Below are 23,438 nucleotides of genomic sequence, written 5' to 3' on the forward strand. Positions count from 1 at the left end.
TTGATGTTATAAATTTTCATTAACTCTATTATAATATGTGTTTTATATTTTGATACTTTGATTAGCTTGTGAATATTGACTTGTGGATATGATTGATTGAATTATGTGAAGTATATTTTGAATCTTTAATGATTGGTGGTTTGATTTTTTTTTTTATTTTTCATATAGAATTTATATTTATATTTTTTTAATGTATAAATCTGGGTCAGTGAAGTGATCTCGTGATACCTCGGTTGAACCAGTGATCAAGTGATCCCATAATCCGTGACCTCGGCTGAGTCGATGGCCGGGCCGAGTTTTTACACACTGCTTAAAAGTAAAAGAAGCTTCATGTGAAATTATTAGAATCGAGACTAAGGGCTTGTATGAATTTTATTTGCAAAATTAATTTTTAATTTTAAAAAAATAAATAAATAAAATCTATTTGATAATACCTGTTTTCTAAAAGTAATCTTAAAAAATATATCTATTAACTTTCAGTTGTTTCAGTTTTATGATTTTATTCTTAATTTTTTTTTAAAAAATACAGAAAATATCCATCTTATTACTATTCTATAAAATAAATTTGAGAAAAAAAACCAAAACACAATCCGATGGCTATTATTTCTACTATATTAGCCGAACTCTCCTATGATCTCCTCGTTAGATATCATTGAAAGCCTATTTTGCTAATTGATTTGGACGTGCCTCTCCCTACTGCCATGTGGAGCCACTGAAGTTTCAATGTGAGAGAACCATCTACCTACTTGAAACCCATCCACCGGCAATACATGGACTGGCCTATTGGGCCCAATGGAGGATGAACCAAGTTTGTAGAGGAACCACGTCCTAGTAAAAGGCCCAACAAAACGTGTTACTTGCCGTCTCCAAACATTTACCACCTCTATTTTGCTCCGAACATCAATACTCAATATATATATATATATATATATAGAGGTAGGATCCTTTGACACTGGTATCAAATTTGAAGTTTGACACCTCATCTGAGAGCCGTTAGATCAAAAAAGATCAACGACTCTGATTTGTAAGCCTGTGATACCATTGATCTTTTTTGATCTAACGACTCTCAGATGAGGTGTCAAACTTCAAATTTGACACCGGTGTCAAAGGATCCTACCTCATATATATATATATATATATATATATATATATATATAGGTTATGTTTATCTCATTTTATATTAGATAAACAACTTTTCTACACACAAAAAGAGGTTGGATCCCACCACTCCTTTTTTCTCTCCTCTTACCTATGGGTCCCACTTATATTTTTATTTTTACAACATGAGGTAACTTTTTTTCCTACAACATAAGAGAAATATATCCCTATATATATATATAAATATATATATATATATATAGGGAAATCGTACTCTTATGTAGCATGAGATTCATATCTCATGTTACTCTCACTTCGAAAAAACGTGCCTATTTTTTTCCTATTTTTTTTTTAAATTGATGGGATCCATTTTATTTATCTCTTGACATGAGAGAACTTCTCTCATACTACATGAGAGAAGTAATCCCCATATATATATATATATATATTGGGAAATGATAGTAATCAATATATTTGTTGATTTTTGCCAATCAACAATTATCATTTATTGAAAATTAATATTAATTAATAAGTTTAATTCTCAATAAATGATAACTGTTGATTGACGGAAATCAAAGGTTAGGATTTAGTGTCAAAATTTAAAATTTAACATCGGTATCAAAGGATTTGGGTTTTCTTTTTCTGCAATTACTGCATATAAGTTATCTGTAGTAAGCCCAATACGACGTCGTTTTAGGATGGAAATCATGGTGTTTTTGTAATTTTAATTTATTTTAGGGTTATCAAAGTCTTTATAATTATAATTTTTTAATATTTCAATCCCAAAACGATATCATTTTCGGAGTAAATGCAGATAACTTATCTGCAGTAACTACATAAATATTTTTCTGTATATATATAAATTTATATATATATATATATATATGGACAGATTCTTTTTACACTAGTGTAAGACTAACTAGTCTTATACCACATCTCAACCGTTGATGGCACTGTTGTAAAACCCGCCACGACCCGATACCCGGTGAACCGGTCATTAGACCGGTTCGATTTAAGTATTGGACCGGCCATGCATCGATCCGGGCAAACCCGGACAAAACCGGCCAAACCCGGTGACCCGATCGGGTCATGCATTTTTTTTAAAAAAAAATTGTTTCATAATATCAAAAAAAATATAAAACTCATTTTAAAAACTTTTTGTAATTTTATTTGTTAGTATACTCTTCTACAATGATCTCTTAGTTTCCAATACTGAACCAATTTGTGGAATAATAAATTAGAGAATGTGACATATGTCATTTTAATGTAGTTGAATTTGAAAAATATGAGTTCAATGTCATTGAGAGATATGCTTATGGAGATTCTGAGTTGCAATTTAAATTGACATAATAATAAAATGCATTTTTTTTATTTATGCTTCATGTTTTTGAGCTTATTTAATAAATCTTGTTTAATTCATTTTAGATATGAAGAGTATAATTGAATTTATATGTTCATATTTATATATATTTATATATCTATATATATCCGGGTCAACCGATCCGACCAGTGACCCAATACCCTGATCGGGTCGAAGCCCCGGGTCGAGTTTAACAACACTGGTGGATGGACAGAAATCATCAGTTGGTATTTGTAATGTAATTAATGATTAATTAATATTAATTAATTCGTATGACTTCCTAAATTATAACCGATGGATGCACGGAAATTAATGATTAAGATATGATGTAAGACTTATCAGTCTTACACCGATATAAAATAATCTAGATGTGGTGTAAGACGTATTAATCTTACACCGATGTAAAATAATCTTGATCCATATATATATATATTTAGTATAAATCAATACTCAATATTTTACACTGAATAAGTATGTAAAACAACACATTAAATAAAGTAACACTCATGAAAGTTCACTATGAAGGGTTGAATGCTATACTTTGAAAAAAGTATGTGTCATTCAAAATGACACAAAAGAGAAAAAAATGGAAAAATGGTTTGTCCATTTATAATAGAATAAATATTCTTTTTGGTCTTCAGCAAATTTTACGATGCCCGTTTTAGTCCTTAGCAAATAAAAAGGCCCATCGTGATCCCTTAAAAAATTCAAAATGGACCTATTTAGTTGAAATCGTGATCCCTCACAAATTCAAAAAAGACCCATATTAGTCCCTAAAAGGACTAAAATGGGTCTATTTTGAATTTTTTAGGGACCACGATGGGCTTTTTATTTGCTAGGGACTAAAACGGGCATCGTGAAATTTGCTGAGGACCAAAAATAGTATTTATTCTTTATAATATTAAAGTTATGTCCTTTTAGCTACTTATAACTATATATTCCAGAGAGTATATAACTATAATATTAAAATTGCATTTTTTTCTCTCTTCAAAATCTATCAACTAACGGAAAAATAAATATAATTTTAATTTTATAAATATATGTCGCACGAAATACATAATTATAAGCTACTAATCAACATAAATTAGGTCAAAACAAGTTTTCCCATTATAAATACAAGAACTGAAGTTATCCATATGTTCAGAATTTTAATTTAACCTTCCCCTTCTTTTTTTTTTTTTTTTTGATAACAACCTTCCCCTTCTTTTACTATTTTATACAATTGATGAAATCTATAAACAAAAGTAAAGAAATAGATTTTTATTGTCTTATCAAACGTAATTCTGATTCTCAAAATAAAAATAAAATATATGTTAACAAACGTAATTCTGATTCTCAGAATTGTTCCAAGGCACAGAAATAGAAAAGAATCATTTCTTTTCAGAAATAGTGCCAGGAATCAGAATAGTTGTCATGCGCTATCTTACCACCAAAAATGTTTATCACCTTTACAATCAACTTAATCATCGTTGATTTCCGTCAATCTAACGATTATACTTTGATTTGTACTTATTAATTAATTATAATTCTTAATAAATTATACCAGTTAGATTGACGGAAATGAACGGTGATTAGATTGATTGTAAATGTGATAAACATTTTTGGTGGTAAGTATATCCTGTCCTTTTTTTATAATTTTTTTTTTGGGGAAGGATATTGTGACAACCAAGTTGTGTTACGACAAAGTGACCACAAATTAATCTCAATGTTAGATCGATTATGTTATCCAACAGTTATATTTATTTCTATCTTTGTATGGTCATGGTTTCCCAAATTTAATACTTTATATTTATTTCTACCTTTATATGATTATGATTTCCCATATTTAATGCTTTCACTTTAAATATGAGAAATCATAACCATACAAAGATGAAAATAAATATAACCGTTGGATCAACATAATCGATGTAACAGTAAAATTAATTGGTAGTGTAATAACACAACTTGATTGTCACACTTTCCTTCTTTTTTTTTTTTTTTTTTCCCGCAGCATTATTAACACGAGTATATATATTGTCTCTTTCTCTCTCTTCCTAAATTCTCCTCCTCTCTATCCTGTCTCTGTCTTGATTCTGATGCGAGTGGTTATTGCAGAAACCCCAACCCTCGCTCCATTACCCTTCTCCTAGATCGGTTCGGGTTCTTTTCATTTTTCATTTTCATTCCTTTTTTTCTGAATTTTGCTTATGCATTTATTCATTTCGTGACAGAAAAAATTATGTTTTTCCCCCTTTATTACCCGTTGAATTTCATGATCGATTTGGGTTTGTTGGGTTTTCTCGTTTCGTTGCAAATTCTCAATCTTTTTGGGAGCATGATTCTAGGGTTTTCTACAATTTGGAGCAGGATTAGCGGATATCTCATTGATGAGTGCGTGGATTTTGTGTGTATGGGAGAAACCGGATTGTATCAATTTCGTTTTTCCTGTTGTTATTGATTAGGAAATGAAATTGAATTCATATTACAATTTTGGGTATTGTTAATCTTCTAGGAAAAATTGAAATTTACATGTGCTAATTCTGGTTGCTGCATTTGATTTAGGGCCCGTTTGGATGAACTTTTTTTTCTTCTTGCTGTTTTTTTTAAAGAAAAAAAAAAGCACTTCTCGCTTTTAGTTCGTTTGGATATCTCCTTTTAAAAGAAGGAGAAGTTACAAAAAAAGTCAAAAACTTACTTTTTTTCAGAAGCTAAAAATTTTAACTTCTAAGAAAAGCAGAAGTCAAAAGCCAAATATTTTTTTCAAAAACTAAATAGTTTTATAAAAATATAAATAGCTTTAATTTTTATAAAAAGTACTTTTAAAATAAGGAAGTGATAAAAATTACTTTTTTTAAAATCCGAAACAAACGACCTCTTAGTGGTTGCAAATTAGAAATTACCTTTTTGTTTTGGTTGTGTAAAGTGTGTTTCTGGGAAGTGAGTTGTTGGATTACTTTCGCTGGGTTAAGATTTTTCTATTTTGAATTTTTTTTACTCACTTTTGGTAGCATATTAACTGATCACTTGTTCTTTCTTTCTTTGTTAGGGTATCTTATTTCATCTGGTGACCTGAGATGAGAAGGTAAATAGGTGATGGTGGCGTTTTAAGCTGATTTATAAACTTTGCCCTCTGGTTCCATTGGATTTTGAACCATATTTATGATGGGCAAAGGACGGCAATAATTAAAGTCAGATGAAAATCCAGGAGATTGGTGTTAGTAGAAAGGCTGAAGTTATTACTAATGGCTTTGAAGTTTATAGCGATTTCTGCAGTTTCCACGCTTTTAAGCTTTGTGGGTCTGCAGTTTTGCACAGACTTGTCCTTAGATAAACTTAAATCAGATGGACTAATTGGCTGGAATTTAATACATTTGGACAATGCTGACCATGACATTGAGTTACCTCTGGGTTTGTACACAACCACATTTCTACTGGTGAATTGCATGATCAATGTATTTATCCTTCTCAGTCTTTGTCTCAAGGTGAGTTTGTTGTATTGAGAAGTAGCTTTGGGGATTATGCCAATGTATGATGTTGATCTGTGGTAGTTCATATGTTCAGTGCTTCTGGCAGAGGATGTGTATAATATAATCTATATAGCCGTGTTATTAACATTATTTGCAGAGTTTCTCCTGCTTCATTACAAACTAGGATAGAGGATGAGATAAGTAGCTTTAAAGTAGAAAGGCCAGGTGCTTGAGTGTGATTTGCATTTGTTTTTTTTCCCCCCCTTGGGCAAAGGGGTTGATATAAGAATAAGAAAACAAGGTTTCTGAAAATTGTGATTGTCAATTATCATCATTTGTTTTTTACTGCCTTCAAACATGCTTAATGTTAGAAAAGGGTGACAGCTATGCTTCACACATTGTTCAGTTTATGCTGCTTTTGCTCGCTTTCTTTACTTTCTAAGTAATCTAGTATGCAAGGGTGTCCATGATTTTGTTCAAGATATTATAAATAATATTTTTTTTTTCTTTTTTCCCTTTGTCAGTTGACATTGTTCTTACTGTTTATGGTCCTTCTTTTTACTTGCAGGCTGTGTTCTTCACGGAGTTGTATTCTTCGGAAACTCGTAAACTGATTGAGCGTGTCATTAATTATGTCATTTACAAGGTTATTGCTTTTTTGTTTCTGCTCTTTTTTAAGTGGCACTGCATGACTTTATTTTGATTATCGGTTGACAGTGAAGCTTATCGAATTAATTGTTTATTTATATATTTTTTTTATTATTAAGTCTAGAATGTCTGACACACTATGATTGAGTCCTGCTGCATTGATTAGGCATCCTTTTCTCACCTCTTCCTTTCTTTTCTTCTTTTGATGATAGAATTTTCTCGTTGATATGTTGGTTTGGTGTTTGGAAATTGCTCCTAAGATTTATAAGCTAGATCACATGGTCAAAGCCTGTGTTCCTTAGATATGTGGATTGTGGAATCTTTGGAGAAACAGCTCATATTGTGGCAAATCTAACCATAAGTGACAAAGGATAGTTGCTGCACATGTTTTTTCTTTTGCTAGCCAGTTTGACATGATAGGATGCTTAGGAAAACATCTCTCTCTCTCTCTCTCTCCCTCTCTCTTTTGAATTATCTCAAAATTTTAACTTTTCATCATTGCATGATGGCGGCGTGTCGACATTATGAAATTATTAATATTGTTTGTTTTGAGGAAAACATTTATGAGCAGCCTGTTAATATTGTGTCAACTTTGAAAAGTTTAAATGTAATTTGGGAACTGTCAGTTTCTGTTAAGTCAATCTGACACTACTTAGTTATTTATATGTAATGGTGGATGGACAGGGAACATTTCTGCCACTAATTGTGCCGCCAACAATTTATCAGGCAGGTCTTTGGTCAACTTGGTTGACTGTGCTTTGTTCTTTAAAGGTATATATTATACTAAAAGAGAACATATGGAAATAATTCTGTTGAGATTTGATATATACAAGCAAAACCAATGTTCATTAACATGTTTTGACACGTTTTACATGTTGCATAGATGTTTCAAGCTTTGGCTAGAGATCGTTTGGAGCGGCTGAATGCATCTCCGTCTGCTACACCCTGGACATATCTTCGTGTATACTCAGCATTGTTATTCGTTTTCTTGGTTGATGTTCTTTGGTACTGCTTACTCTTTTTTTCTAAACAATATTTTTGTTCATATTCTTACCATTGCTACTATCATTATTACAATAGTGGAGATTCCCTTAGTACCCTTTGCAATAAGTAGTATGTCTTTTAGTCAAGTGCCCCATTTTAATTGATTTATAAATGCAAAATTATTTTCTTTCTTTTATATTTAATGGGATTCATTGCTAAATATTGGCTACTAATAAAAATGAAGGGTACTGCAGAAACAGCCTACATAATAATTATTCTTCTTGCAAGTGAAACTTGATTGAAAATGTAAAATTTATTATAAAAAAAAAATAAAATGTAAAATTTGGATTGCTAATATACGTGCTGAGCTTATTATTGAAGTGTTGTACATAATGAATGCATAATTGTGTAATTATTATATATTTGTTTTTCCTTTTATTAGGCAGATTATGATGTGATAGATTATAGGGAAGACGTGTGATAGATTATAGGTTTGATTTACTCCTTATTTGTTTCCCTAGAATCAACTCTTTATTAGGAAATCAATTATTAACGTTAGTCTACATATTTTAAATATTAGTATATGACCATTCAAGCAATAATATTCTGAATTTCTCATAACTTGGTATCAAAGCTCCCAATCTTGGAGACTCTATCTCTACGAAGCCGTAGTTTTCCTTCATTGAGGCCCATCACTCTTGACCCATTGTTTGCACGTTCATTGGCCTTGAAGACCCATTGGTCACTATCCATGAAGACCCATTGTCGACCACCATTTGTAGTGACCGCTCTACTAGCCACCACTGTCCTCGTCGACCACTGCTCGTCTTTGTCAATTCTCTAGTTGGTAATCCTCCACCCTTAGATCATTCGACCATCGAAAGGCCACCACCAACAACCTTATGACACACTTCCACACACACCTCCATCTTCCGGGCCTAGACACCGTGTGGCGGTGTGTTTGACCGCCGTCTAGCTCCTAACCAATTTCCATAGGTTTGTCGTGATCCTTTGTGTCTAGATCTGCCCTTGGTCTGTCCATTCGGCATCTCATGTGACTCCCCTCTCTTCTATGGCTCACAATCTAGCCATTTGGTGCGCCTCCGACTGCTATCCCAGATTCTGACTATGATGCACCGACACGTCAAAAAACCTGACGAATCGTGTCCAACACTAACCGACACTCCGATACTCTCTGACACTCCAGCACGCGTTGCAGAGACTCAAAAAGGGGTTGATAGGTTGTGTTGCATTGCGTTTTTAGTTCCAATTATTAGATTCATTGGATTACGATTAAGTTTAATATAAATATTTGTAATATCTTATGTTTCTTTGTAAAATTGATGGATATTATAAGTTTATCTTCATTTTTTTGTTAAATGTATGAATATTAAATATAATATACAGTAAGAAATTAAAAATATTATTTAATATCAAAACGTGTAACGTGTTGAAATCTAACATTTTTTAGAATTAACGTGTTAGAATGTCGTATCGTGTTGTATCCCGTGTCGGTGCAACATAGGATTCTGAAGCAACCCAAACCTTCTCGTAGACCAACCAGCCCATTTCCTAGTCACCCCTAATGACCTCCTGGTTTTGCATTAGACTTTCTGCCTCATTGGAAAAAATTATTTTGGACGGTCCTAGGTCATTCGGACTACCCTCAAAAGGGACTCATAAGGTGACCCATAATGAAGGGCCAGCCCCTGACAAAACAGATTCTAAGTTAGATGAATGGGATGATGAAGACTTGCTTATCATGACCTAGTTGTGAAATTCTATGATTGGAGAGGTGAGTCAGAACTACATGTTCTTGCCTTCTGTCCGTGTGATTTGAGATGTCATCCATAAGACTTATTCTATGATGAGGATGTTGCCACCTGTTGTGAATTAAAAACCAGAATCTTCTCTTCCAAACCAGGCACCCTTTCTATGATTGACTATTACGACATTCTCAATGCCTTGTGGATAGAGTTGGATCAATACCATTTTAGCTCTTTTTAATCATTACCTATCATATGTTGGACAATTAGGTGCCTAGTAGTTGACAATGCTAAATTTTTTTCTTCAAATTTTTCTATATTTCTTCTTTTTATGTGTCTAGTCTCTAAAGTGTACACTTCTGGTGAGCCAAGGGTCTAGAATTGATGCCTTTTCTGTTTGGATTTATAATATAATCGATTTGCTGTGAGCCTGTTTAGATTTAATTTTCATAAAGGCTGTAACAATCAATATTAGTATTGTAATTTCATAGCTTCAGAATGCCTCTGACACTTCTTTTATGCTTCTAGGATAAGGCTTTGTCTGGCGATATATAGAACACATGCGTCCTCTTTGTTTCTGTTACTATTCTTTGAGCCTTTCAGTATTGCTTTTGAGACCCTACAGGTATTTAAAATGCATCTTTGCAGATTTGAGATCCATTCATATCATCTGGTCAGCTTCCAATGAGGTAGTGATGATATTGTTTTCTGTGTGAAATGAATTGTAGGCCATTTTGGTACATGGATTTCAGTTGCTTGACATATGGCTTCATCATTCAGCTTGCAACAGCAGTGATTGCCGAATGCCTAAAGTGCTTGACACATTAACAGCAGGTTGTTTGGATAAAAATCTGATTTTTATACTTGATAACTCATCAACACGATTGGGGTATTAAGAATATGCATCTCTCTGCTTTAGATAATTATATTTTCTCTCTGTTTTCCCCCCGGATCACTTTACTTTGGTAGTTTGCAATATTATTAAGTTGCTATCTTCTGCATCATAAGTTCTTTGTTTTGTCTAAAGTAACTAACTTTACCAGTTTGTCTGCGTGAGAATATAAAGCTTGATTTTTTAAGGCACAATTTGGTTGCATGAAAACACAGGAAAGCTTCATCTCATTGTTTTAGTTTCCTGGATACATCTATTTGCTCGCTGGTGGTTGTTTTGGCATATGAGAATTACCTGGAGACAGTGTACATGCTGTGTTGCCACTTCTTATTCAATTTTCTTTCTTCAGATTCAGAATACTTGGGTTCTTTCTAATTTATTATTGTTATTTGTTGCTATTGTTATATAGCTAACACTGGAAATAATGTGATTCCTGTAATCTAGTTTTGTTCTCTCTTTTTCTCTCTCTCTTTTTTTTTTTTTTTTTTTCACTTCTTGGTAAGTGATAACCTGCCTATTAACCTTTCCAGTGTTTGTTCTTATGATATTAATTCTAGTTTCCTAATTGAGTGGTGTAACTGCAGGTTCATTATTGGAATGGAAGGGAATTCTTATTCGGAACTTGGGATTTTTCCTAGACATGGCAACATTTTTTATGGCACTTGGCCATTACTTGTATATATGGCGGCTTCATGGCATGGCTTTCCATCTTGTAGATGCAGTGCTATTTCTAAATATACGTGTAAATATTTTGTTCTTAATTCGGCCTGAATTTGACTATCCATAGAAGTATAACTGACATTTGCATATTATGCTAATTGTATTCATTGATGTTGTTTGGAGCAGGCATTGCTTAGTGCAATAGTCAATCGCATAAAAGGCTTCATCAGGCTAAGAATAGCACTAGGAGCACTTCATGCAGCTCTTCCTGATGCAACAACTGAGGAGCTAAGAGCATATGATGATGAATGTGCTATTTGTAGAGTATGCTTGTTTGCCACCCTCTGTCTCTCTGATTGATCTTGGTGTTGGTTGGATATACTTTTGAATAATATTTTTATTGTACTTCCAACAGGAACCCATGGCTAAGGCGAAAAAGCTAAACTGCAATCACCTCTTCCATCTTGCATGTTTAAGATCTTGGTATGGTTGATTTTATAGACTTTTATCTTTTTCAATTTGGGTGAGTTTTAGTGAGATACTATTGGTTGCTAAATTGATTACAGGTTGGATCAAGGCCTGACTGAGATGTATACTTGTCCAACATGCCGGAAGCCACTTTTTGCAGGCCGGCCCGAAAATGAAACAAACTCCAGTATGGGGGAAATATCTAGTGATGAGCAACTTGCCCGACAAATAAGTGCAGGATTTGATCGGTCAAACTCTGCTAGACATACCATGCCTGCAGGATTGTATCCAAATCAGCCACCGAACACTGCTGAAGGTGTTCCTTGGAGGTTCAATCTTCACACTCAATGCTACATGGTCTCCTGTTTCTTTATTGCTTCTTGCTGTTGTTTTTTATTTGTTAGAGTGGTAGTTTTTAACAGTTAATAAGTACAAGTAAAGAGGATACAAAATCCTCCTAGCACTACCACAAACAAAAACAAATAAGAGAAGGGAAAATATCAGCTTGATAGAGCTCCTCAATCTCTCTGTAGAATCTAATAAATACCCCTTTAAATACTATGAGCTGAAATCCTTGAGGAAGCCAATAAAACAGCTCTTTGGATGAAAGGTGCATAAAATGAAATTTTTACTGGATATCTGTGAACTATGTTTGCTTTATCAATAAACACCACAATCCTGTAAAAGGAGGACACTGCTAGGGCCTTGTTTTCCTTCCTTCTACCAAAACCTCTGAAATGAATACGGAAAGTGAATCAATAGGAAGGTGTAGCCAGGCCATTATTTGGCTCTGAAATCTGGAAACCTGTGACGCAGATATTTGGGCCTACAATTGCAACTGGCTAGCGTCAAAAGCATACAATTACAACTGGGATCTTCAGCACTTCGAGGAACCTCCAGAAGGATGCTTGCGGTTTCTGAAGATGGACTTAGTTGGAGTAGGTCTCCCTAGATTGTGTAGCAGTTAGTCTGTTGTTTATATTTATATTTCCTTATGTTTAAAAAAAAAGATATTTAGGCCTACGAGTCTGTGCTGTAACAGATATTTGTAAAAAATTGTTGGGGGGAGAGGGGAGAAGGGGGGGTTGTCTTGGAAGACTTTATCATTGAAAAGGACTTGTAAGAGACATTGTTAGCAGTTGGGTTACAGATCAAATACTGTAAGAAGGACAAGAATAAGAGCCAGAAAATTCAAAAATCTATGCCTTTCCATCAGCCCCAAATTATACTATTATTTCACATTCCTAACTTTTATTGCACGGAGAAAATTTAGCTGTCCCTGACTATGTAAAAGGGGATATGTTCGTGGATCAAGATGACTAAAGGATAGTGACTGCAATATTATCTCAAGAACTGTTTATGGAAATATATTCATGATACGATTTATTTATGTAACCTCTTCTTACTTGATTTATTGTAAGGAAAGAGCGGTTGATAACCCTTTTTTACTTTTTATTCAGAACCTTATTTGTACCTACTGCACTCAAAATTTATAGATTTGTTATCTTGTATGTATTGAGGCACAATTTTTACTGATTTTAATTTTTCTTATCTAGGGGTGCAGGACTGGACTCGGGTTGGTTGCATTCTTGGCCCAATCAAGGTGTTGATGGAGCTGGTCCATCTACTGCTATCAGAACTGTTGGATTGGGAAGAGTTCAAATGATGATGAGGCATCTTGCAGCTGTTGGAGAAACCTATGCTCAGACCGCCTTTGAAGATGCTGCTTGGAGCCTTTGGCCTATTAATCCTTCTCAGGCTTCTACAAGTGGTGCAAACATTCCTTCCCCTGGTGGAAGATTGCCAGGAGGAACTGGTAGTTTACATATAAGGACTGCATCACATTCTGCAAATGATAATGTGGCAAATATACTTGCTATGGCTGATACTGTTCGGGAGGTTCTACCTCATATTCCAGATGACATAATATTCCAGGTATGTTATGGATTTTTTGCATTATATCATGTGCCTTAGTCTTCAAAAATAATTCCATTTGTGGTAGTAATTTTGTCTGAGCATTTAATATTGAGAATGCATGATGATGGCCAATAAGTGCAGTTTATGATGTAACTTTGTACTTTAAGATGCTGTGATAGTAACATGTCAGGTTGGTGCCCCATCTCTCTTGAAGTGCACTTATAGTGGTCTGTTAATCTTGACTTTCCTCCAAGTAAAATATTATTTAATTTCACCGAAGTCTGTGATATTGGAAAGTAATTGATGTAATAAACAAGTCTATTATGTAGAGGAACCAACCCATTACTTTGGTGTATGCGAGGAGAGATGGGTAAAGAATCATGCCCCTAAGCAGGCCAAGGCCATGTGAACTACCCTTGGCAGGAAAAGCTGTTACAGCAGCTTGGAGGGAGAGGAGAGAAGGGAGTGTGGGGCATCTTGTTAGTTGTTGTGGCTAGTCTTGGGAGATACCAGAGCCTCACGATTGCTCTGGATTATCAGTTTCTTTCCATTTTTGCTTGTAATTACCATATACAGATATACTGAACCAGATATCACACTGTTATCTTGAGTTATAATACAACTCATACGATTTCCTTCTCAATTATCGTGTGATCCTATCTGATTTATAATACAACACATAGGGTTGCAAAGATAAAATCTCTGTATTAGTGATATTCACATGCACACCTCTCCTACTGATATTAGATGCATATCAAGGCGCATGGAAGATGGATTGCACCACTCATATACGGTAAGGGAAAAAAATTAGAGATTGAAACAATAGAGCTTTGATGGTCTGCGAAACCTTCCAGCCCAAAGGCCTTTTTTAACCTTACTGAATGTCTGCCTGTTCTCTGTCTCTCCGTCAAAGGTAGCTTGAAATTTTTCTGGTTGCTGTAAAAGTCGCTAGAATAATTTTCGGTTGGTGGAAAAAGTCACAAATAGTGGTTGGAAGATGCCGGAATGACGACACAACGGGGGGGCAATAGCAGATGATTGAGAGAAAGTTGCCAGAATGACTATACTACAAAGAGATAGGGACGGATCATTACTTGAGGTGTAGTAAAAGAAAGGTTGATGCAAAAAGTAGTTAACATGTTGTTTCGAATTTTAGGGAACTCGGCAGTGAAAAGGTGATGGGATAAGTCGCGGAGGTTGGAATTGCTTTGATATCATATTGGAATTATATAGTTTTCGGCATAGGTTGAGGATAAAAGATAGAGTAATAGAGACTCAGTATTGTGTGTTAAGAGTTGTTTGATGTGATAAAAAAACAAAGCACTACTCTCTATTTACACCACTGTTATGAAAACCGGACAGGCTCGACAGGGAGGTTCAACAGTGAATTGGACCATGGACCAGTTTGATTTAGTCAGCGGATTGGATCGGTTGTGTAGTCAACCTGGTGGATGACTATTAACCGTGGTCCAACTGGTACTGGTTTTTCAAATGAACCGGCTTTTGAAATTTTGCCTAAAATATTTTGAGTCTTACATTCTCCAAGGATTGAATCCATGTGCTGTTGATAGTTGGCAGCAACACTTACCACTAGGCTACAAGGACTTTGTTGTTAATTTTTTTTTATTATTATAACTTGGGGAAAAGTAAATCTTATGTTGTAGGAGAATTCTAATATCATGTCATAGATACATTAAGTGTGGGACCCACCTATTTAAAAAAAAACAAAAAACAAAAAAAATGAGTGGCACACCTTTTTATGGTGTGTGTAGGAAGGGATTGTTTTCTCATGCAATATGAGAAAAACAAACCCCTTATACTTATTACATAGTTCTATATAATTCGGTTTAACCGGTTGATTTGGTGACCGAGTGTCCCAGTTGATTCAATGACTGTCCCAAGTTTAATAACATTGATTTGTTCTAAGTCCGGGGTTTCTAAAATAAGGAAACAGATCATGAAATATAAGAAAAAATAAGAAAACTAATCCAAAGAGATCCTCTAGGATATTCTAAATTATATTAAGATATAATCTTCATATCTTACTATATCATCTAGATATTCTAAATATTTTAACAATATTCCTTCCATAATAATAGTCACTCCGGCACGCTGAGCCTCTCATTCTTCAGAATTACTGTATATTTGAAGGCTCCGTGTGGCACATCAGAATGACTGAACCCATACATATTGATCCTTGAAACGAGACAACTTTGCTAATAATATATAATATAAGAGAGGGTACTTCTGTTGTCTCACCAGCTGAAACCATGGGGATCAAAACCTATAGGGCTTCTATTTTAATGGATCTTTGTCTTTGTTTAGAAAGATTTTGAGAGAAACAAGCATTTAGGGTTTCATTGATGGCAAGGGTAAGACAGATGGATAAATGAGTGGGGTTGAGCGGGTTTAGGTAATTGGGGTTCAAAGAAATGACAAAGGAGGGCTGATGTACTGAGCCTCAATGTTGCAAAGGATTTCGGGTCATGTCTTCAATTTAGTTTGGTTGTTGGACTTTCAGAGATGTGCTGATGAAGGAGCTCTAATGGAAGCTTCGATGTTGGCACCTTGTTGAAAATCTAGACATTTATTTCTTTTTATCTAAATTAATGTGTTATCTGTAAATAAATTTAATTCTTTTATTTTCGTGGGGGAACTTCTAATAACTCTTGATTGTGTTATCATGTGGATATCCTGTTAATAGATTGCTATCAAAAACATTGACTGACTTTGTATGGAATACACTGATTTCAAAGGTGTATTTTCCATATATTAAAGTTGACATGCAATCAACCTATAGTTGAAGCGGTTTACTTTTTTATTTTGGTCCTTAATTTTATTATGTAAATTGATGTAATATATTTTAGAATCTAAAGGGTTTGATACTGCAGGACTTGCAGCGGACAAATTCTGTGACAGTTACGGTGAATAATCTTCTCCAAATGTGATGTATTAAGGTATTATTTTGGTCATCAAGGATCATGAAGAATCAAGGACGTAGAGTTACAATTGTCCTTGGAAAGTCATAGGCTTCATTTTATGTATATAGAGTCAGCAATTCAACCTGTTGTACTCGAAAAGATAGCAGAAAGTATAGGCTTTTTCTTTCTCTGTTATCTTTGAATTTGTGGTAAAATAAATGCGGTGTATGTTCCACAAGTTTGTTCCCTTTCAATTGTAATTTTTAAGGTTGAATCTACTGCTACGTCAAATTATGCCCTTCTCTTTTTCTGCTTTGTGGGATTTAGGAGAGGTCCCCAGGGTGTCAATTGCAAACATATTTTCTCATGTTAAAAATAATAATAATATAATCACGTGAGAAAATTACAATCATATAAAGATAAATTAACGGTTATGATTTTTTAACTATTTATTTTAATATTTTTTTGCTTCTTTTATTATTATTGATTTATTTTTGTATGATTATGATTCCTTATATAATAATGTTATTTTTTTTTTAATATGAGAGGATTTACTTCCGTGCTTGGTGTAAATCAGCTACCGATACCTATGATTTGGCATTGCTTGGTTGGTAAAATAAAATAAACTTAGGTCTAATGAAACCTATATTCAAAATACAAGTCATAAATTTATTTTTAAAAGTTTTGACTTATTTATTTATATTGTATTATTTATTTTAAATAAAATGACTAATTATTTCAATAATTAAAAAAATGAAATATTGATTTACTTACTGTTTTTTAGTTTTTGATAATGAAATATCAATCCGTGACATGAACTCTAATCGTAGAATCAAAGTTTTTAATCAAATGTTAGGATTAAACAATTATACACACAATCGTAAGTAAAATGAGAGAAAGGGAAAAAGTGAAGATACACATTTATCTTTGTTCAGTCGATGTGGATATGTCTAGTAATATATATTATATTTTTGCATTCATTACAAAGCTCAGGGGAATATAAATAGGTTTAGAAACTGTACCGTTCAGTTCTGTGAGCCCACTATGTACCCTTTGAGGGTAATGTTATTATATGGGTAATACCCCTAGCTGAGGTAAAGACCAGGCTAGAAGGTATTATTCCAAGAGAATGCAAGCAGATACTAATGGCAGATAAACAGTAAGAATATGACTTAGAAATAAATGGGCATAATAACAGTACATAAAAGATCCATTTCCCTTGTGCCCAAGGGTGGTATTTATAGGAGTCCTGGAGGCTGATCCGTTAGGGCTTACGTATTGGAGGTCAACGCTCCTTGGGATTCGTTGTGAGGAGCTGACACGCCTGGTACTGCTGTGATACAGAATCTGCTCTTGGGCGGTGTCAGCATGCGGCAGCAGGGCGGTTTTCACTTATGGTCTCTGGGCGATCCGCAGAGCATATGGGGTTCCAAGGTAAGACATTTTGGTGTCTTACCTTGGGAGGTGAGCTGCCTTAGGACAGGCGTCTAGGGCCAACCGGTAGGGCTGACGTGTGTGTAACTTGGGGTTTTGGGCCTAGGCTGTTTGGGGCTTTGCGAAACTGGGCCATCCATGTTAACAGGCCCGTAGGCTTCAGATGTGGTTAAGCCATCCGGAACAGGAGCCCCCTAGCTTGGTAGCAAGCATTGCTTGGTGCCAAGATAGGTTGTCATGAACGCCTGACCAAGGCGACACTGTTTATAGGGATAACCTTGAGGCATCAGCGGAACTAGGTCATGGCCAGTTAATAGGCTGTCAGACGGGTTTAATGTCACGATTGTTCTCTTGGGCGTCAGGTAATTATCGGAATGAGCTTACGGTTGATAAGGCGGCGTCTTTAATCGTGGGAGTGCAGTGGGATACTTGGTTCGTGTCGCTTGGTATGGGTCGTACACTTGTCGAAAGTGACGGTTAAATTTTACGGTTTTCGAAGAGTTGCAATGATGGCAGTTTCGCCATTGCAATAACTGCACGAAACCCTTCGTTGCGTGGTACGGCGCATTAATTTCGACGTGAGCCTCGTCTTGTCACCCCAAAATTACCTAAGGGTCCTCCATCAGGGCCACTTGTTGCTTGACGGTTGTCACGATCTGGCGGTTACCCTTGATTGACCTTCCACGCGTACGTTGATGAATAGTCTTTTTTCTCTTATAAAAACATTAACCTTGTTCTTATTCACTTCTTTCAATATCTCATAAACTTTCTCTGCAACCTTCGTCAATCTCTGGTGTTGTTCATACCCAGCTTTCTCCTTTCTCGCTTGTGTTAATCCTCGCAGCTTTCTATTGGGCTTTTGAGGTTTTACTTTTTGCTGCACATTCTCTAGTTCTGTTGTTCCTGTGTAAGAACTTCTGGTGGTTAGGACTCCGTTCTTTTCTTCCTTCTTTCGGAAACTCCTTAGTTACAGGTATGTTGTTCTTCGCTCCTTTCTCTTTACCTTGAGATTTTATTTCTTGCTTCTGCTTTCCTCCATCAGTTATGGTTAGGTTTAGTGAGATGTCGGCTGAGGAGTTACTTGGGTTGGGAGGAACTATTAAAGAGGAGGAGTTTGATGAGGCGTTTGATTCACTTGACAGTATTGAGGTAGGACCTGCTATGCGTAGGTATCTTGCCAATCGCCCTCTCTGGAGTGGTGATAATATCCTCTCTCATACCCCTTTAGTTCCTGGGGTTAGTTCTTTACCCTACGGTAGGGTACCTGAGTTGTTAGGTTTCAGTGAGAGTGAGATTTTAGACCTTCTGCCGGAGAGAGCTCTGGGGGATGTGGTTCCCTATTCTGGTGAAGCTTCCGGGACTAGTAGTCGTGCCAGTAGGGTTAGTAGTTGCCCCTCTGAGGGGGGTCGGTGTGAGCCTTCTTATCACTTTCCTCAGGGTAGGTTCATGAGGTCCTCCAATCGTTCATCTTATCGCCGTTCGTCGCGGCGTTCGTCCTTTGGTGCTGGGCGACTTATTCGCCCAGTATCTTCTATCAACCGTGATTCACGGTATCGCCCAATGGAAACGCGTATCCAATCTCATTCACTACATACATACTATCCCAGAGTTAATCCACCAGTCGCCTCACGCACCTCAAATAGTTATATTCCTCCGATGTCCAATTCTTTTCATCGCCGCATGTACGATGAGTCAACCGACAACCGATTGGGTAGATTTCATCCCGAAGATGCTCGGCTCACTCGTTATGGCGTATGGGATGCAATCTTTGATGACATAGAATTGTACAAAGTGCCACCCGCCTGGTGGCCCTCTCCTCTTACACATTCAGATTTTTACACATCTGAGTCCGAAACTTCAGACTCTCCAGGTAACTTTCCTCCTTGAATATGTAGCGATGCTAGGTTTATTCTATTGTAGGGCAAGTACTAACGGCGTAGAGAGTGAAATATGCATTGCGTGAGTTATGAGGCTGTATTGTGAGTTGTGTGTGAGGCATGAGGGTGAGATGCGAGCCACGAGTAATTTGTCAATTGTAAGCTTGTAATCTTCTTTGATGCCGACTATCGTGTTTGGCGTTTGACTGTGTTTAACCCTCATCCCAGGTATGCTAATAGCCGAGATTCTAACGGCGCATGGCGATTGTGGAAACTAGCGAGCGCTATTTGGCGCGTAACTGGGTGGATGATGACGTTTTGGAGGCGGAATCTTGTTATGCTGAGGGTACCGCTTTGGTAAGAGATTACGAAAATGAGGAGAATTTTTACTTTACCGAGGGGGGAATTGATGACCACAAGTGGGATTTTAAGTCTGTGAGTTCAGACACTCGAGTTTGTGACAAACCTGGCCCCAAGGCGATTTCTCAATGGCGTTTTTTAACTTATAAGACTCATTTCACAGACCAGAAAGTTAGGTTTCCCTTTACTGTTTTTGAGATGGGAGTGCTATCTCATCTAAGGGTTGCGCCTTCGCAGTTGCACCCCAATGCCTGGGGGTTCATGCGTGTGTTTGCCAAAGTTTGCCAACACTTTGGGTGGGTGTATTCCGTGCGGTTGTTTTTCTACTGTTTCCAGGTATCTTCTTCTAAAAAGAAACTGGGCTGGGTCTCAGTAAAGGCGGCGACACCGTTGGGCGTGATGTTCACCACATATGCGGATTCTTATAAGAAGTGGCGGTCAACATTCTTTTGGGTGCAACCTAGCCTTGAGGAGGGTAGGGTTCCATTTTTTGTGGACCGGGAAACCGGTACAAGTCGCTTTCCGCTGTATTGGTCCAAGCAGCATTACGAGCTCCCTGCTAATCATTACTCGTATAACTATGGGGCTTTGTCTCCTGAGGACAAGCTGGTAGTTAACTGGTTTATTGAACATAGGACGAAAGAATCTTTTAGCCCTTGGCCTACTAAAAGGGTTTTGTGTTATGGAGGTGTGACGAGAACCTGGCGTTTCTTTATTCCATTCTTTGTTTTAATCTTCTTGGTTACCTTCAACTTTTCTTTATATACTAACATGTAACTTCCAATTTAATTCTGCAGTCGAGAGTTTGCCTATGGATGCGCTGGCTATTGCTCGTGAGGCGGCCGAAAAGGTTCGAGGCGGGAGTGGCGGGGCTCCACCTTGTGTTCCATTCACTGCGTCAACCACCCAAACAAAGGGAGGAGATAGAGGCAAGCGAAAGTTAGTGCAGGTTGCTAAGACCAAACTGCGTTCTGCATCCGACATTCCCGCCGAGGTGTTGGCCAAAAGAAGTGGCAGTATAGTTATAAAGGATCCTCAACCTCCCAAGAAGATCTTGGCGGTCAAAAGGTCTGCTCCCGAGGGGAAGCAGGTGGAGGTTTCTTGTGCGGCGCCCAATCCTTCTTTAGGTGATAACGATTCTACTGGGCCACGAAAGTCCGGACAGAAACGGGTTGCTGAAAGGGACTTAAACTCGTTACAGGGCCTGAAGGTGGCTAGGGTTGAGCGGACTGATTCTGGTCAGTCAGGAGATGGTTCTTTCATTGGTATGGAGAGTTTTTCGGGTGCTCCTGACAGTGACACAATGGCGACAGCTAATATTCCGACTGGGGTGGGGGAGTCTGCTACGGCGAGCTTCGAAGGTGTCCCATTAACACCCTCTGTTTCTCTCTAACAAATTTTGAAGTTATCGGAGACCGATTTGAAAACTACCTTTCCTCATCCTGAGCTACAAGTGGTAGTGCCTGACCGAATTGACCGGCAAGATATAATCGACAGTGCTCAAGTGATGATTGGTAGGATTGTGGGCATGAGGGAGGCTGCTTTAGCTGTGAACAGCCTTTGCTCCGCCCAAAGACATGACCTGCAGCAAAAAATCCGTAAAATTGAGTCCTTGACTGCCCAAATTGGGCGTTCGGGTAAAGAAATTGGCGACCTTACAGCCGCCAACCAGTCTTTGTCCGAAGAAAACCAAAAGCTGAAAGGAGCGAGTGACGAGGTGCTACGCCTGTCACGAGAGAAAGATGATTTGGCCAAACTATTGGAAGCAACTTCGAAAGAGAAGGAGAAACTTTCGTTGGCGAATGCCTCGTTAACTGCCGAGAAGGCGGCTCTCCAGTCGGAAAAGGAAGAGCTATCTGCTGAACTGTTCACTGCAAACGGCAACTTACATGCCGCCTATGAAGACTACAAAAAAGCTTCAGAGCGGGCAAAAGAATTGGAGGTAGCCTTGGCCAATGTTTTTTATGACTCTTTCAATAATGCCTTGAAACAGATTCAGTTTCGGTACCCTGAGGTGGACGTTTCTGGTCTGAGTGCCACTTATGTAGTGGAGGGGAAGCGTCTACTGCACAAGCAATCCAATGGCGAAGAAACTGTGATAGAGGAATGGTCCGATGCTGAAGAAGTAGCTGGCGAGGAAGAAACAGAGATGAATAAGTCTGGGGATCCTTCAATAAGTGATGACCGACTGTTGAGCGGCGGGCAAGCTATTGATGGAGAATTTGCTGGCGTCACGGAGTTCTCAATCGGTGGTGATGCTGAGCGTGCTGTTGAACAAGTTGGCTTTGATAAGATTCCCGAAGGTAATGGGGAACGTCATTCGTCATCACCGTTTGAGGCTGTGGATGCTCCTGGAGGAAGGACCACTGAGGGGGCAGTAGTTACTGAGGATGAAGCTTAGCTGGCGATCATCAAACTTGTTTTTTTTTTATCTGTAACCTTTTGTTTTAAACATTGTTTGTAGCCCGTCTCAACTACGTTGTTTAACGCTTGATAATTAATTGACTCTAGTCGCTTTTTTCTGATCGTCTATTGACCCCATTATTTAATTGTCAATTAAGTGTGCTACGAATGGAGGTGAGGACCGTCCACTCCAACTCTTGGGTGGGGGTGAGAACGTCCCGCGACTTGTATGTTGGCTGGGGGTGAGGACCGTCCCACGACTTGTATATTCCAATGCCTGGCGGGGGTGAGAACCATCCCGAAACTTGTGTGTTGGCTGGGGGTGAAGACCGTCCCAGTCCAACTCTTGGGCGGGGGTGAAGACCGTCCCGAAACTTTGTACGTTGGCTGGGGGTGAGGACCGTCCCAGTCCAACTCTTGGGCAGGGGTGAGAACCGTCCCGAACCTGTGTACGGTTGCTGGGGGTGAGGACCGTCCCAGTCCAACTCTTGGGTGGGGGTGAGGACCGTCCCGCGACTTGTATGTTGGCTGGGGGTGAGGACCGTCCCAGTCCAACTCTTGGGCGGGGGTGAGAACCGTCCCGCGACCTGTATGTTGGCTGGGGGTGAGGACCATCCCAGTCCCACTTTTGGGCGGGGGTGAGAACCGTCCCGCGACTTTGTACGTTGGCTGGGGGTGAGGACCGTCCTAGTCCAACTCTTGGGCGGGGGTGAGGACGGTCCCGCGATTTGTATGTTGGCTGGGGGTGAGGACCGTCCCAGTCCAACTCTTGGGCGGGGGTGAGGACCGTCCCGCGATTTGTATGTTGGCTGGGGGTGAGGACCATCCCAGTCCAACTCTTGGGCGGGGGTGAGGACCGTCCCGCGACTTTGTACGTTGGCTGGGGGTGAGGACCGTCGCATCCTCTTGGGCTAGCTCTTGGGGTGAGGGGGTTGTAACCGTCCCAGCAATTTTTATGTTTGGGGGTAAAACTTCAAACAAACAAGCGGAGTGACCAACTGTCACTTCCCAATTCGGGGAGAGCTTTCCGTCGTGAGCGTTCTTGTTTCCTACGTCGGCTCGCCTGAGAACGAGGTCAGAAGTTTGAAACTTTCTGAGGATGACCCTTTTATTGTATCTGCTGGCTGACCTTTCTTTCGACTGGCGATCAGACTGCGCTGCACGTTCCCGGATCTCTTCAAGTAGGTCAAGTGTTTCTTTGAGA

General features: G+C 37.9%; 1 protein-coding gene across 2 annotated transcripts; it reads left to right on the plus strand.

Moving 5' to 3' along the window:
- Positions 1 to 4,508: 4,508 nt before the first annotated feature.
- On the plus strand, positions 4,509 to 16,506 carry LOC133314230 (E3 ubiquitin protein ligase RIN2). 2 transcript variants are annotated; one of them, XM_061515668.1, is made up of 13 exons: positions 4,509 to 4,591; positions 5,484 to 5,919; positions 6,473 to 6,550; positions 7,237 to 7,323; positions 7,436 to 7,557; positions 9,831 to 9,927; positions 10,031 to 10,136; positions 10,779 to 10,936; positions 11,041 to 11,178; positions 11,270 to 11,337; positions 11,421 to 11,651; positions 12,879 to 13,257; positions 16,131 to 16,506. In XM_061515668.1, exons 2-13 carry the CDS (start codon positions 5,680 to 5,682, stop codon positions 16,185 to 16,187), a joined length of 1,761 nt encoding a protein of 586 aa, XP_061371652.1. In that variant the 5' UTR covers positions 4,509 to 4,591; positions 5,484 to 5,679; the 3' UTR covers positions 16,188 to 16,506. The 2 variants fall into 2 exon arrangements, with proteins under 2 accessions (XP_061371652.1, XP_061371651.1); XM_061515667.1 differs by having other exon boundaries at positions 4,518 to 4,597.
- The last annotated feature ends 6,932 nt before the right edge of the window (positions 16,507 to 23,438 follow it).

Source organism: Gastrolobium bilobum, unplaced genomic scaffold, assembly GCF_033153095.1.
Source record: "Gastrolobium bilobum isolate Gb01-03AN ecotype WA unplaced genomic scaffold, APGP_CSIRO_Gbil_v1 utg41765, whole genome shotgun sequence".
Classification (NCBI taxonomy): Eukaryota; Viridiplantae; Streptophyta; class Magnoliopsida; order Fabales; family Fabaceae; genus Gastrolobium; species Gastrolobium bilobum.

What these genes read in the sequence shown, in the direction of transcription:
- LOC133314230 (XM_061515668.1), top strand. Translation starts at nt 5,680, where the DNA reads ATGGCTTTGAAGTTTATAGCGATTTCTGCAGTTTCCACGCTTTTAAGC. An exon ending in TTAATTATGTCATTTACAAG is followed by an intron (nt 6,551 to 7,236) that starts GTTATTGCTTTT and finishes GTGGATGGACAG; the next exon opens with GGAACATTTCTGCCACTAAT. An exon ending in TTCTTGGTTGATGTTCTTTG is followed by an intron (nt 7,558 to 9,830) that starts GTACTGCTTACT and finishes TTATGCTTCTAG; the next exon opens with GATAAGGCTTTGTCTGGCGA.